Source organism: Megalops cyprinoides, chromosome 16 (assembly GCF_013368585.1).
Source record: "Megalops cyprinoides isolate fMegCyp1 chromosome 16, fMegCyp1.pri, whole genome shotgun sequence".
NCBI classification, from domain to species: Eukaryota; Metazoa; Chordata; class Actinopteri; order Elopiformes; family Megalopidae; genus Megalops; species Megalops cyprinoides.
Genome location: NC_050598.1, coordinates 4,622,373 through 4,638,371, shown reverse-complemented (window position 1 = coordinate 4,638,371; position 15,999 = coordinate 4,622,373). Strand labels below are relative to the sequence as shown.

Sequence of the window (15,999 nt, the reverse complement as noted above, 5' to 3'; positions counted from 1 at the left end):
ATATTACTTACTCTTTCACTGAATATCTTTGCTTCTAGCTTGGCATGGTGAGATAGGTGAAAGACCACTACTGCTACCTTGGCAATAACATCTGAATTTTAATATTTTCTTAACAAAATAAAAATGGAGGAAGACACGTTCCAATACAGGGCACTTTCTGTCCTGGACAACAGATCCAAGATCAGCTTGCTCAATCCAAATGCTACCCCCAAAAATTTAGCTGAAGATTGTGATTCTGTGATCTTTTTTTCCATTTAATAAAAGGAACTGCTGTTTAATTTAATTGCAATAAAAATAAAGAGCTTTAATGTACATATTGATGATATATACAGAATAGAGCAGCAATCAGTCACATATGTATTTACACACATTGCATGTACATGCATTTGCAGCTTACATGCGGAAGAGAAGTTTTTGGTCCATGTGAGGTTCAACAAACTGCAGGCAATAATTTGTTTATGCAAATAAAGCAAATACAATGATGTAAAGCTCTGCGTTATAATAGCAACAATTCAGCTCGTTAGCAGCAAGAGCACTTGGGTTAAAATGACTGAATGATCTGCATGAGGGTCGGGGTAGGGGTTGGCAATATAGCTGGGTCAAGGGTGAATGCATTTTTTTGGGGTCCCGGTCATGATTCCAAACATTGACCAAGTTCATGGTCTACCGCAAGGTGGTCAAGCCTCACAGCCTCTGATAAACTGGCCACATAACATTGCTGCAACATTTCTGTAACGTTGTGCCAATGTTGTCACAGTGTGTCATACACACTAGCCAGGTCCTGAAGCCTGAGGTGTGCGTAGGAGTTGAATGAGGGTCTCTTCCTTGCAGTCCTAGTCGCTTAAGTGGTCCCATCCATTTTCGGGTTTGGTTCAAACTGACGGTTGGCCCGATCGGACGCGTTAAACTGGCCATATATGGACTGTCAGACCCCACCCCTCCCCCCTCTCCTTCAAGTAGTGTCCAATCAGTGGGCTCCCAGACACACTCCTCTTCCAGACTCCACACCTTTTCTCTCCCTTCTCCAGTTGGTCCCTCCTCTCCCTATTTCTCCCACAGTCACACAAGGAGGTGGGAGCTCCACGCGGGGATGGAGGCTTCTCCTAAGCATCTGTCTCTGTCAGTTTCGAAGTGAGATTCCGCGCCCGTCTCCCACCGCCTTCTCCCACCATCACCGGAGAAACACCATGGTGAGCAGACCTGCGGCATGAGGTGGAGAGGCAGACAGAGAGAGGGGTTAGGTTTCACCAACGCTACCTCTGTACCAGCCACCCAGCCATACCGAAAAGCACCGTGATTCCCCAACACCATCTCCCTGTCCCGCACACACTACACACGTAGAGGGTGAACTACAGCTTCTGCTAAGTGGCAGCTCCTTGAGGATGCATACACAATGCTGTTCATCTACAGTATGCATTCGAGAACCAATTTGTGTATTTGCCTCCAAATGTCATAACGAACTATGGTATTCTTGCCAAATGGAGGCTCCATGAAACAAAGGCACTCAAAAGTTTGGTTCAATAGTCTGCACTGACTGAGGTGGTTTGTACAGCTTTTCAGGTGTTTCTTCCCACATTCACAGTTAATTGTTTGACCTTCTCATGCCTCTGGGGGTGTCAGTGTGGGCTTAGGGTTTACACCCGGGAGGTTTCGGGTTCACATCCTAGGTTGGGCACCTCAGTCTTGAACGGTACCTCAGCAAATAAGAACAGATAAAACAGCAGATGTCAGCTGTATAAGTCAGCCTCTGCGAAACCAATTTTCTTACCACCTGACAAGAAAAAGCTGGATACATTTTTTAAGGGTCCCCATGGCAACCCTGTCTCATGGCTGCGAGCAGTGCCAGCTGATGAGGCATTAATGTGTTTGCATCAGTGAATGTGTTTGGGTAAGACCTTTCTACACTCGCTCACCTTCTCTGGGCTTTTCAGTGCCTTCAGAGCACTCATTTAAAGAACAGCTTGGAGAACACAAAGATCTCTGGTGTTTGAAAGTTATGTTAACAGAAACATATGGCAAAATCTGGATTCTGACACCTGGCCTTTGAAACAACATTGATTTTGACTAAGGTTATAGCTTAAGAGTCCTTACTGAATGACACATGTGACATGGAAGATCTGTGTGTCATGAATGGATGGGAGGCTGTGTGTGGAACAGCGGCGTTCCTGTAGAGATTGTTCCTTCCTTCCTTACCGAGTATGTAGGCACAGACCAGCTTCTGCATGACAGTGACGTGCAGGTGAGTGGGAACCAAAGTGCTCGGCTCGTTGTGCAAGGGGAGCATGAGGAAGGTGATGCACACCAGCCCGATGATGACGTATAGGGCGAAGAGGGAGGGGTCTCGAGCTGCATGTGATCAAAGACACAACCTCTGATACAAATCCATTTAGCTGTGCAGTAGTATAAAATCCAGAAAAAAAACAGAATTTAAATGAGTAGGGGAAAAAACCAACCCAACGACTGAGTGCTGCTTTTACAAGGAGAGAGGCATGCGGGTCAGAAGGGGGCGCTGTGTAGGGCAAAGGAGTGAGAGCAAGCTGCTGCTTCCCTGGCCCTTGATTGGCTCACAAACACCCATGTAATCAGTCTAGGAGAATCCATGGTGAACGTACTTTGTGTGCAGAGAGGAAACAGCAGCAGGACTTTTGCAGGATTTTCCTGCCCGTGGGAATCTCAAGAAAATATCCCCCAAGGATGGTGAGGTCTCCCATTATAAATTGTGTATAAATTCCCTCTGACCATTCTAGGCCATTTTTCCTCTGTACTCAGCTGCCTCTTCCCCTGTCCTTCTCCCTCCCTTTCTCTCTCTCTCCAAATTTCTCCATACTCACCTCGAGTGGGGCTCAGCCCGCCCTGGGGCAGCATGGCCGACAGGCTCCTGGGTGGAGGGGCTTGTCCCTGGGGGGTCTCCCCACCTTCACCGCCCTTCAGTTCGGCCCAGATCTCCCGGCTGCCCCCCTGACCCCCCCCGGACACCTCTAGCCGGAAGCGGTCCCTGCGCCCCCAGTTGCGGGAGCTAACATCCTGGTGCCGGACCACGCTGTGATGGGAGAGACAGAGGGGCCGTTGGACAGGGCAGCCTCACAGCTAGCCTGTTAGCATATTTGACTTGTTTTTACAAGTCATATTATATTTACAAGTCATATTGTCTTTAGTCATATTACGTGTTACTGGTAACAGTAAGAATACAGGGTGTGTGTGTGTGTGTGCTTGTCTGTGTAAGTGGATATGTATGTATGTGTGTATATATGTGTATGTATAAAATAATAAAGACTCACATGTCCACACAGGATCTGGCTCTGACACTGCCCTCGGCTTCCACCACGGTGTAGAGAGAGGGGGCCGTGCACAGCACTGAGACACACATGCACAGGGAGGGCGGGGGAGAGACAGGACACAGGAATGATGACAGAGCATGCATCCCCTGTCCACCTGTAAGCAATCACTGCCAACCTGCTCCCTCCCACAAACACACACACCTGACCCCAGCCTATGGCATGCAGCCTACCTGATCACAGTCTTTACTCCTCAACTATAAATCCTCTGTCCCCCCTCTTCCTGATACTTTCTTTCTTCTAATTCAAATAAGCTTTACTGGAATGACTGTTCAAAACACAATTTTGCCAAAGCAATTAACACTTAATATATTTACAGTATTCAGTTTAATACTAGAAATAATAAATTGACATGGATTATTAATTATAGTAACATTATACAGCTAGCTCTTTCTCCCCACTACTTCTCAGCCACTCACTCTTGAACCTGAGGAGGAAGCTGTAGGGGTTGTACAAGGTCAGCACCCTTCTGTGGGAGCTCCGCTGCTGGGCAAAGAAGACCAGCTCCGCAGGGAACAGGAACACAGGCAGACTGTCCTGGTGCCTGGGGTGTCCGAGGAGGGCTGTGGAAGCGCCAGTACTGTCCCTGTCCCTCCGCCTCGCTTTGCCCGTCTCCTGGGGCCCCTCTGGACCCGTCTGGACCTGCTGCCTCATTAGCTGCTGCTCAGCGTACCTAGACCCATTGCTTACTGAGGGAGGACTTGGTGCTCGATCCTAGAACTGATGGCTACAACTGCGCCATCTAGTGGACAAGAAAATTAAGTGGCACACTGCAGTGAGGAATTAAGACGACTAGCTAGTTTGCTAGCTTGCTAAATAGATTATGCATAATCAGACTTTCTGCTCATCAAAATGTAGCTTAATGGCTGGCAGCATTAAAACAGAGGTAATTACTATACTGTATATAAAATATTTTCTCTCTATAATGGAACACACAAATGGCCTAAAATACTGTCTCCTAGGTATACGTTTTCATGACAGCACAGACCTTAGCAGATAGCTAGCTAGTATATCATCAGAATATTACAGTAACACTTGGTTCTGGTTTGTGCTGCTACAGCCAACCTGACAGGGAGCTACTTTAACAGGATTAACAAGTGGCTTGCTTCGAAGGGAAAGGTGTCATTTCTCATTTCGAAAGAGCTATATGAAGCACACTTACTAGCTTCTTACATTTTAACGTCACTTAGTCTAGGTAGCTGACAGGGTTGTGCATCTAACTACCACATTCTGACGGCTTTTCTGTGGTCTAATCGTAGCCTAACATAACTGATATGCCAGTAACTCCAACGTTAGCTACCTAGATAGTTAGCTGACTGACCACAATTAGCTAACAATAAGGACCCAGGGTCACAGAAAGCAAACCAGCTTGCTGTCTGCGTAAAAAAACACGAGAGTTGACGTTACCAAACCTTATCTAGCTATCTTACCAACTGACAGCTTGCTATATAACCAGCCAAATAGTCCGCAACACATCCGGCTTGCTAGCTACTAACCTGCAAGCCTGCCACTTACCGCAAACAAAACAGCTAGCAACCATCTGTTTCAGACTGCAGCAAGTTGAACTGCTAGCTAGCTATCATAGCTTATTCGATAACTATGCTGAGTTATTATAGGCTAGCTAGCTAGCAACAATAATTGAAAAGTAAAGTTGCATTTTTGTAATAACTCCTTACCGTTCTATGCTCGGTTTAGCCCTCACGGTTTATTTTCCTCCCCTTGATCAAACCAGCCAATTGAGGAAGATACGAGGACCAACCGCTGTCATCCCTTCGTCAGTTCGCTTGTCCTTCAGCTGCCCATCGATGCCTTCTTCCGTGTTTACGTTCGCAGTTAGTGGCAGAACCTACGCCCCGCCCTACTTTGCGCTGATTGGTTTATCCCGGAGCCTGTCTACATGGCTCTGGTTTATCCGAGAGAGGCATGTCAGAAGAGTGCGTAAAACAATTGGACCAAGTTTATCGGGGAATTGTCAATTAAGACAGGCGACTCCATTGCATAATAGGCTAAATTTTAAAGCTACTGAGTAAAATTACCATTTTAAGAATATCGCCAGAATATAAAATGTTGATTGTATTACGTGCGTTTCTATACAGTGGCATACTGCATAAGAGCGTGTGCCAGGTGACTAAGTGTAAATATGAATAAATTGTGAGTAAACATTCCTAGTTGGCGTTGATATATTCTATTCGAATATATTCTATTCTTTCGTAAGTTTTAAACTGATGTACTGACTGATAGGGGATCAGTCACCAAACGTACGTGCATGTCAGATTTATGTGCGTTTTACGCGCTCATCCCCGCTCCTAAAAGCTTCATTTTCTATTGGAGCAGCAACGGGTTTCTTTGTACGTGCGCGCTCCCCGGTGTCACCTTGTTTGAGATAGAGGAAAAGGCAGGCTGACGAGGGACATCGGTGCAGGTTTGAATTAAAGCGTCCAGGGAATTAGCTTGCTAGCTACATTATTGCTCCAGAATGGCAGCCGCAGCGGACACCGCAAAGCCCAAAACCTCTCCCAAAGCAATAAAGTTCCTCTTTGGTGGCCTTGCCGGGTAAGTACCACCCAATCCGGTGTAAATATTGCTAGCTAGCACGCTTGCTAACCCTAACCTTTTCGGATAGCAGTTTTGAAAGAGGAGGTGGGTCACTTGATCATCGGGAATCTGGAGTGCTGCTAGCGAACCGATCCTGTCACTAGCTACTGTGGAGTGCGTGTCACATGCCAATGCATTCGTATCGGGTCTTGACGGCTGCATTTTTAATAACTGTAAGATGAACCCACGACCCTGCTGTGACTTTTTTACAGCTGCCTAATATTTGTTTTTTTCGATTGTCAGAAATTGTCTTTGGTCACTCTGTGAAAAATGTCACGTACGCTTGCTACTTGGTCTAGCTACTGCCAGCTAGCTGCAAGCTAAGGCGTGTTCTCTGCATCTTTACAATGAATGCACAGTAAACGTGTACATCTCTTGTAATGCACAGTAAAATGCAAACGTCCATGTCTCTGACGTGTTTAATGAAGTCTACACCTCACTGACGTGTTGATATGAACCAAAGAACTTCACGGGTGATCCGACAGATTTTTTGCGCTTATTGGTGTCATTTAATACACCGAACGGAATACTGAGCTGACGGCGTTGTTCAGCTTTTCTGAACTAGTGTAGATGGTCTTGCTTGTACAATTATTAATTGTAGTGTGTTTTGGTGAGCATTGCTAAGGCCCAAAAACCATGGCGCAACGGCCTAGTCGATCACCCATTCTCTTACGGTAGCCAGCTATATCAACAACCTGTGACATTCGCAAGAAGAACACTGGTCTTTCAGCATGGCTTTCAGATAACGTTGTAGGATGTACACTATGTATCACGGGTTAATTTAATATGTAATTGCATGAGCAGTGTTAGTAACACACGTGGAATTCATAACAACTGTTGCATCAGAATTGGGTAATAGGCTATGTTTACCTCGTTGCTGACTACCTCTGTGCCCCCGCACCGTTGTCAATCGATGCGATGTAAACTTGCAAAACGGGTAGTTCAGCTTCATATGCGTGAGGAATTTCTTTGATAAGGCTGTTTGAGGATCCATAAAGTGATGCATCGTGATGTCATATCCACAGGCTAACCCGGATACGTTGATGATAATTGGCCTTTTAAATAACCAGAGCAAGGTGGATACGCAAATTAAGGTTAGTGACAGTCTGAGATGGATCGTATCTTTTGTGGTAACGAAGGAAAAAAGTGCCCTTCGCCAGTCGAATGTGCCCCCGTGATATTTGTCCTTCCACTGTCTCTATGTCTTTGCTGCTCCGTGGGACTGTGGGTTGCAGTATATAGTCATAACATGCACCTGCTGGTCGTGTAAAAGTCGACATTTCGCCAGGAAAACGGCAACACTTTGCAAGAGACACCGGATGCAGGCTTTGGCCTCACCGAGGAAACTGAGTTGAAAATTTATTGAAGCGTAGTGCAGATACCCTTCCAAGCAGTGTCGGTAATTGGGCGTTTCTGCAGGTTTTAGCCAGCTCCAGATTCCTATTGTGCTCCACTACCATTGATTAGATTAGGGGACGACTCAGCGGATTCTTATCCGGGACCTTTGATCTTGCGTTCAAAATACGCTGATAGGTTGCACTGATGCACGTTGACTGCAGGAATAATGCACGTTTAAATCCCTTCATAACCGAATCCTTTAATCTGCGTGTGCCAGTTTAGAAATTATGAATGCAGTTTCTCTACCTCTTCATCTCTCTGCATGTACTAATGCTGTGTATTGTTAATGTAGTAAAATTTTCATTGAACACTGCTTATTACATATTACTCCATGTTTGTGTGATCACTAGACCAGGATTATGTGCTGCAAGGGTCCTTTCGCATTTAGTGAGAATAATGTATTTGATGTCAGTTTCTGCGCTGTAGTATTCAGTGGATTGACAGTCTTTTTGTCACGGATGTGTGGTGTGTATAAGTGCTGAGGTATATATGCCTCAGTGCCATGCTCTAGGTCATCTCCCATCTGTCTACTCAGCCATCCCTCGTTTTTAGGTTCATGCAATGTATATGTGGTGACCAGGACCGTGATTGCTGATCAGAGGTGACCACCTCCGAGGGTACAGCAAGGGTCTGGTGTGTGGTCAGAGCGGGTGGTCTGACTGCTGACTTTTGCCGCCCTCCTTTCTACCGGCAGGATGGGGGCGACTGTGTTTGTGCAGCCGCTGGACCTGGTGAAGAACCGCATGCAGCTGAGCGGCCAAGGCTCAAAGGCCCGGGAGTACAAGACCAGCCTGCATGCCGTGGCCAGCATCCTGCGCAACGAGGGCATCGGAGGCATCTACACGGGGTAATCCTGGCCGGGGCGCTCGCACAGGGGCATGCTGGGTAACACCATCAGCATATCTGTATGGCCACATCATGCATACTGCATGTGTACCAGTGCATACATGCTGGGGCCCTCCCATAAATATGCTTGGGCAGATGTCTGGCATAGGTCTAGAGGTTTTATGTCACATGGTTGTACGATCATTGAGATGGAGCTGTAGGAACAGGGCTGTTAGAATGTGATAGTAGCATGCTGTTTGCCTGTCTCACTTCCAGAGCTTCATACCAAAGGTATTTACGCAGCTTTCCTCTCTCTTGATGTTGCTCCCTGTCCTCGTACCCCCTTCCCATTGTCCATTTCTTTTCTCTTTCCTCCGCCTCCTTCTCTCGCTCCCTCTTTTGTCTGCTCTCACTCTGAATCCCGCTCCATTCCCCTCCGCTCGCCTCCTCTTTCATCTCCTGTTTTCCTCCTCCCTGTCTCCAGTCTGTCAGCGGGGCTACTGAGGCAGGCCACCTACACCACCACACGCCTGGGGATCTACACTGTGCTGTTTGAGCGCATGACCAAGGCGGACGGGACACCCCCCAACTTCTTCCTGAAGGCGCTAATCGGCATGACCGCTGGGGCCACAGGCGCCTTCGTGGGGACCCCTGCCGAGGTGGCCCTCATCCGCATGACCTCGGATGGCCGGTAAGGACCAGGCGGGAGGAGTAAAACCAGACCTCAGGGGGGACAGGGGTTTACATTAGAATAAGTAGAACCAGCCAGCTGATCCAACTCCTTTAAGCGCTGTTGATGACACCATGGTGACGGTCGAGCCTGTATGACGTATCACATAGAGGAAGATATCAGATATTCTACACATTGACCAGATGGTCAGCTCTCCGTGTGCATAAAATCAAAGGTTCTGTCTCTCCTATTGTCAACACTGTGCCCATTCCGATTGGTTGGCTTGTTGTGAAGGTTCCTGAAGGGGTGCCTACTAGAACAGGATGTCCACAGCTAGTGCAGTGCAGACAGCGACCAACCGGAACCTCCTAGACAAAGAAGTATGGAGGACAGAGGGAACACAGAAGCGAACCATTTGTTCATAACATGGACTGTCTGTGGGGGAATGTTTAATCATTTTGGAGGAGGAGTGAGAGGATTTAAGATGGATGAAGATGATGTTTATGTAGTGACAGAGGAACAGATCTTTTTCACAGCGAGTGTGACTCTGGATTAACTGTGCTGTTCTCCCCCCAGCCTGCCCCCAGACCAGAGGAGGGGGTACACCAATGTCTTCAACGCCCTCGTTAGGATCACGCGCGAGGAGGGAGTGACCACACTGTGGAGGGTAAGGGCCATGCTGGGGGTCTCAGCCTTAATCTCCCTCTCTCCTCTGTCTGTTTAAGGCTAATCAGTCAGATCTCAGTTCTCCGACTGTGAATACAGTCATTTTCTGTGACGTGATCTGACAATTAATGCCTTTGGAACGAAAGGTTCAATTTGCTTGCTTTATAAATGGATTGACTGACAGATGAAAGCATGGTTTCTGTGTGTTTCAGGGCTGCATACCCACCATGGCGAGGGCTGTGGTGGTGAACGCTGCTCAGCTGGCCTCCTACTCCCAGTCCAAACAAGCTCTGCTAGAGACAGGTAAGGGGCTTGTAATACCTGTGAGAAAAAGAAAAGGGGAAATTTTACAGTAAATAGAAATATTTAAAAACAAGCATTTTGAGAGCCATAGTAAACAGCTGCAGGTCCACCCTCTCAGCTACATAACTGAAATGACTCAAAAAACTACCATAGCAAAGAACAAAATACAGTTATTTTCTAAACAGTAAAAATTGTATATATTCTGTGATTGAATAGATTGCAGAAAACCAAAGGCTTTAGCCCCGAATTGTGGGCTGATTTAACAAGAAGCACCTCTCTCTATGCCAGACTGCTATGGACCTTCCTCCCTCTCCCTCCCTCTCTCCTTCTCCCTCTCAATCTCTTCCCCTCTCCCTTTCTCTAAAGCAACTCTGCATGTTCTGAATGTTCTAGTAGACTTGGGAACCTCAGCCATAGGGCCCCACTGCTCTGACCGGGTTGCTCAGCATAATGGAGTCCATGTTTTTTTCAATGAATTGATAAAACTAGAAGGTGCAATAATAATAACTCCCACCCACTCTTCCTGCCAGTTCTTCCACCCAGATTCAGTTCTGCTCTGTCTTGTCTTTTGCTGAGCTGCAAAACCAATGTATTTTGTCATCGCAGAAATTGTTGTGATGAGATGTGAATGTGATGGGAGTATGAGAGCCCTCCTTCTTGCCCACGGAGAGGAGCTCATGAGTGTTCTTTCTCGCAGGGTATTTCAGAGATGACATCCTGTGCCACTTCTGCGCTAGCATGATCAGTGGCTTGGTCACCACCGCCGCCTCCATGCCCGTGGACATTGTCAAAACCAGGTTCGTCTGTCTCTTTGTTGGTATCCACATCCCTCCATGTTCCCTGTTTGTTCCTCTGTGTGTCTTTGCTTGTGTCTTTCACTCTCTGTTCTTGTCTTTGCTTCTTGGTTCCTGTCTGTGTCTCTGTTCCTTTTTGTTCCTCTTCATCACTCTCTGTCCCTTTATTCCTCTGTGTTCGCTCTCTGTTTTTATCTTTCTCTCTCTGTTCCCGTCACTCTGTCACTCTCTCTGTTCCTGTTCCTCCCTGTCTCTCTGCTCCCATCTGTTCTTGTCCTTTCCCCTCTGTCCTTCTCTGTTCATGTCTGTTCCTCTGTCACCTTGGTCACTGCCATTGTTTCACTGGCAGTCATTGTATGTTTCTGCATCCCTGTGCATTTTATCTGACACCCACTGACACAAGCCATGCAGGTTAGGTACTTCATTCATGGGTGACACCAGCAGTAGCCCCACACAACCAACTTTAGTCATGAGTCTGCATCCCTAACCACTACTCCCTCATTTTCCCAGTACACTACATTTACATCCAGTCATTTAGCTGGCAATCTTATCCAGAGCTTCTTACACAGCATGTGATAATGCAGAGAAACATTAGTAGCGATACAGATTGTCCATTGTGTGGGTTGCAGTGTTGCATAGTGGTTAAGGAGCAGGACTCGTAACCGAAAGGTTGCTGGTTCAATCCCCGCTGGGACACTGCTGCTGTACCCTTGGGCAAGGTACTTAACCCACAGTTGCCTCAGTAAATATCCAGCTGTATAAATGGATAACATTGTAAAGAACTGTAACCTATGTAAGTTGCTTTGGATATAAGTGTCTGCCAAATTAATAAATGTAAATGTGTCCCCCACTCACTCTGTCCATGTGTCCTGTTCCTTACCCTGGGTGTCCCTCAGTTCACATTTCCTTACTTGCTTTGCAGTTACCATAGTCCTAGGGATGTTAAAATACTCACATAACAAGGTTTTACAGCATGACGAGCGAGTTTTGCAGTCCAGCACATTCCAGCAAGTTCCGCAGTACAATTATAAAAGAAAGAAAACATTTGGAATTCAAAAAATGTTCTCTGAGGCCACCTGGAGTGCATCATCTGGTTCCTGTTAGTCAGCATTGCTCTGCAATCGCTTGACTGTCCCACAATGCATTTCTCCCAGTTGTCCATGCAAAATTCTCCAGTGGCCTTTTTTTTCAGGGTGACACCCCTGTGTGACAGCTCAGGTATAGAGCTGTCCCTCATTTTTCATTCTACAGTAGGACGAAGTCATTAACTTAAACACGTCCAGGCCTTTTTCTTGGGGTAAGCTCTGTGTTCTGTGCTTCGTGCTGCTGTCTTTGCACTCAGACTCGGATATCAGTGTTGACACCACTCGGCTGCACACACCCTCTGTTGTGTGTTTGTGTGTGAACTATGTCCTTACTTCCTGTTCCGATAAGAATTAAATGTGTCACCCTGACCAGGAAGAGTAAGAATATTATAATTGTCCTTACCTCCTTGGTAAACCCAAAAAGGAGCCAAGTCTGCTATATAGATATAGGATATGCCCCACCAGCTTGTAACTTGGTACACTTGGTACCCATAGTGCATTTTGCTCTCTGTACTCTAATTTACACTTGTATCTGGTAATGTTTGATGAGTTGCCCTGGATACCATGATATGCCAATAATAATGTTAAAAATATGTAATTAAGTAAATAGCCTCAGTACAAATGTCACCAAGAAGCAGGGTCCCATATAATAATGTGTAATGTCTGAGAGTAATCTCCGTTACTGTCTGCTGCACCCGGAATGGGTGTGTGTGTGTGTGTGCTTTTGTGTGTGCATTTGTATTCAGTGGATTGGTGAAACATGTTTTCTTAACATTGCCAAATACATTCAACCTCTCTGCCTCCATCATCCACTCCTCAGGATCCAGAACATGAGAATGATCGATGGCAAGCCAGAGTACAAGAACGGATTGGTGAGTCTGTCTACCCAGACATATCCCTCAAAACAGCAGGGGCTCTAACCTTTGCAGAGGGAGTGACCAAGGAGGGGAAGGGAGGAAGAGAAGGAGGGAGTGGAGTTTTCTTCAGAAGTGAGCTCAAGGTCAAGTGAAGGGCACATACACTTAGGGTGACTAATGGAGCAGACACACTGAACAGCATTGAATCATATCATTTAGATACATCATACAGATATAGACATGAACTTCAGAAAAATGACGTTGTGAAAAATGTGAGCAAATGTGAGCACGCCTTCAGCTACATTTCGGCAGTAGAGCTTCAGTAGTAGAGCACAGGTTTTGTGGTATCTTCTGTTTTACCATACTGTTTATAATACAGTCAGTGGGATACAACATGTGGGATGGAGCATGCAGCATGGACCTTATACACACCTGCAGCAGTTTTATAAACTGATAGACTGTTGTTTTGTGCAGTTAATTAAAAAGAACAGGCTCTGTATCTAGCAGTTATAATTCAAGCAAGACAAGGTGATTGAACACCCCCATTGAATTTCAAGAATTTTCCCCTCTGAATTTATGCAGATTTTATCAAACTAACTTGGTGTGTGGTTAATGACTTCATGCATCTCAGCTGAAATTGGAAGTGTGGAGCATTTGACCAGATTCTGTCTTCACATTCTGCAGGTGGTCGTCACATGCACCTGTTTCGCATGCTAAACGCTGTCTGCAAATTCAGAGCACAGAGAAACAGTGTGTGATTAAACGCCTAAATATGACAGGCTTTCCTATTTTGATGAGTAATGGGGTTCAAATGTAAGCTAGAAACAACAGCAATGATCAAAATGATCACCAGATCCAGACTTTCTTCAATGTAAAAAAAGTGCTGATACAACCTTCCTGCACTGTTATTTCTCAGGTACTTTATCCAAGAAAAGAGTTTTTGAATGATTAATTGATGATTGGTGATGACGATTGCTAGCAATAGCAGTGCATTAACTCCCTGTAATTGAACAAACAGATATTTTTGATAGGTCACATGCCCATCAAGCATTGGTTTGTTGCTCTTGCATTGTTTCGGGTTGTTTTAAATTTGTTTGTGAGCATAAGTCTGTATTTGAAGTGGTTTGTGCTGGAAAAGTGGGAGCTACAAGCTCACTGCTGTGGAGTCTTGTAGGCTCAGTCTGTTTTTGTCCCCCTCTTCCCCTCCGGCAGGAAGTGCTGGTTAAGGTGGTGCGGAACGAGGGGTTCTTCAGCCTGTGGAAGGGCTTCACCCCATACTACGCCCGGCTGGGCCCCCACACGGTCCTCACCTTCATCTTCCTGGAGCAGATGAACAAGTTCTACAAGACCTACTTCCTGGACTCATAGATGCGCAGAGTGCATGAAGCTCAGCGCGGACCAGCCGAGACCTGCATGGACTGAAGCTGGGCTTCCCTCAGGTCCACACACTGAGCAAGAAGCTTACTCACACACTCTCACACAGGTACTCATAGACACACACACACACACACACACAGACACACGTTTACACACAAATTCACATTCTCTAACACACAGACACACGCATTCACACTCTAACACAGGCACTCACCCATACATACACTCAGACTCACACATAGACACACACAGGCTGACACGTTTACATCCACTTTCAGACAGTCTCTCAGATCAATACACACATACACACGCGCACACACACTCTGAAAGTCTGACTTTGACAGATGGATGACAGACTGATTTAGACTGATACTGGACTGCGTTCTTACACTTCAGACTGACTGACAGACAATCTGACAAACAGTCAGCATTCCCTCAGCTGGGTGTCTGCCTGCCCACCTCCTATGGAATTTCTGCAGAGAAGGACTTGCAGACACCAGCTAAACCCATGTACTTTGACTGACTGACAGACAGAAGGGACAGGGACCAGTAGAGACATGCACCTGCTTGTCAAGTTTCTCCTCTGTCTGACTTCTGTATTTACAGAATCCCGGTGGGCTACAAATATACATGAAAAGTAACCTCATCCACACAACAGGAAGATGGGTTTAGACAACAGGAAGCAGAAGCACAACCAATGGTGTAGATAGGCAGTGTCCCCATATGCTGATCCTGGATCAGCTAAAGCTTTCACACAAAAAACACACTGGGTCAGGCCAGCCAGAGTCTGGATCAGTGTTTGGCAGTACTGCCTACTCCAACCAATGCAATAGCACAGCTTAGTCTCTGGCAGCAGTGAAAGTGAGAGTCACAGAACAAACCCCACTCCACTCTTTCATCTCACCCAATGAGGTCGGGGTGGGGCCGTCCTGCACCTCGTCTGCAAGCCGGCCAATCACAGAAGCCGGTGTTTGAAAGCCATCGGCAGTAGAAGCATGAATTTGCAGAGGGGATGGAAGCTCTGAGCAAAGATAAGACACCGAAGAGGGCAAGGGGTGAGCAGAACCTCCTGGTTTCCAAGGCACAGTGGTAAGGAGGAGAGCTCCGTAATCCGAGGGTATACCCTTAGGCAAGGCACTTAACCTGTATTGCCTCAGTGAATACCCAACGGTGTAAATTCATGTGTAAAGTCCTCCTGGATAAGAGGACGAGAAAATGTGATGTAATGAGTTCTTAGCCTCGCCTCCCCAGACCTCATCTGAAGCTGCCATAGGTGCGATAACATCGTTCACCCTCTCACAAGCGTGCACACACACGCCTGTGTGCCACTGCACTTAGAACTAACACACGTCTCTTCATCGACCAGTCCCTGCAGTGGCCCAGTTTAGCCTGCTCACTGAGGATGAAAGAAAAACGATGCATGGAAGGTGGGCATTTTGAGATCAATGGCAGCTTTAAAAGCAAGACAGGGTATGCCACCACACGCCGGATGGCACCAGCCCTGCACTGTGGTGTCCTGAATTTCATGTGCTTGGCTTACTTGCCGATACGTCTGGCCTTTGACAATACCCTGACAGTCCACAGCCAGTTTCATCCTTGGGATCTTGGAAGTAACTTAAGACTTTCTCATACAGGTCATAGCAATTCAATTTAGAAATGCGGTTGTCTGAATTATCGAAATACACTGTAAATGGATGTCGAGGCAAGCTTCTGATTTTCCGTTATGGAATAAAGTGATTATATAAGTGATTGTGTTTGATGCAGGGAGTTGTCAAAGAATAGGTTTCGAATGAAGCACGTCCATGCATTTCTGCTCTGCTGTTTAGTTTTTAGGGTGGAGAGACTTGGTGAGAAACCATAGGCTCAACAGGGACACCACTGCTGCACTGTTCAGCTCATAGCACATTCAGTAAGTCTACGACTCACTGTAGTTAGAACAGGGCTAGCTTCACACAGTCGCTGACATTTAAATGAGAGAACACAGAACAGCATTGTGATTTTTTTTTTTTTTTTTTATAAAGAAATAGATATAAAGAGAACCCAGTACTAATGTGAACTCCCAAGTATTTTAGGTTTTTCCTTTCAGTGTCATGG

General features: G+C 46.3%; 2 protein-coding genes across 2 annotated transcripts; one reads left to right on the top strand and one right to left on the bottom strand.

The window, feature by feature from the left end:
* Positions 1-332: 332 nt before the first annotated feature.
* Positions 333-5,798, bottom strand: LOC118790963 (motile sperm domain-containing protein 1-like). The gene is made up of 6 exons (XM_036548129.1): positions 5,012-5,798; positions 3,755-4,077; positions 3,279-3,354; positions 2,832-3,040; positions 2,194-2,346; positions 333-1,200 (listed from the first exon to the last, which is right to left on the bottom strand). The coding sequence occupies exons 2-6, from the start codon at positions 3,987-3,989 to the stop codon at positions 1,172-1,174; spliced, it is 702 nt and encodes a 233-aa protein (XP_036404022.1). The 5' UTR covers positions 3,990-4,077; positions 5,012-5,798; the 3' UTR covers positions 333-1,171.
* A 13-nt stretch (positions 5,799-5,811) lies between these two features.
* LOC118790961 (mitochondrial 2-oxoglutarate/malate carrier protein-like) lies at positions 5,812-14,056 on the top strand. The gene is made up of 8 exons (XM_036548128.1): positions 5,812-5,888; positions 8,023-8,175; positions 8,638-8,844; positions 9,400-9,490; positions 9,702-9,792; positions 10,490-10,589; positions 12,492-12,543; positions 13,741-14,056. Exons 1-8 carry the CDS (start codon positions 5,812-5,814, stop codon positions 13,894-13,896), a joined length of 927 nt encoding a protein of 308 aa, XP_036404021.1. The 3' UTR covers positions 13,897-14,056.
* The last annotated feature ends 1,943 nt before the right edge of the window (positions 14,057-15,999 follow it).

Coding starts and splice junctions, on each gene's coding strand:
- LOC118790963 (XM_036548129.1), bottom strand. CDS start 3,989: ATGAGGCAGCAGGTCCAGACGGGTCCAGAGGGGCCCCAGGAGACGGGC. Junction 3,041..3,278: donor GCCAGATCCTGTGTGGACAT/GTGAGTCTTTAT, acceptor CTCCCATCACAG/CGTGGTCCGGCACCAGGATG. Junction 1,201..2,193: donor GGTCTGTGCCTACATACTCG/GTAAGGAAGGAA, acceptor CTCATGCCGCAG/GTCTGCTCACCATGGTGTTT.
- LOC118790961 (XM_036548128.1), top strand. CDS start 5,812: ATGGCAGCCGCAGCGGACACCGCAAAGCCCAAAACCTCTCCCAAAGCA. Junction 5,889..8,022: donor CTCTTTGGTGGCCTTGCCGG/GTAAGTACCACC, acceptor TTCTACCGGCAG/GATGGGGGCGACTGTGTTTG. Junction 8,176..8,637: donor ATCGGAGGCATCTACACGGG/GTAATCCTGGCC, acceptor CCCTGTCTCCAG/TCTGTCAGCGGGGCTACTGA.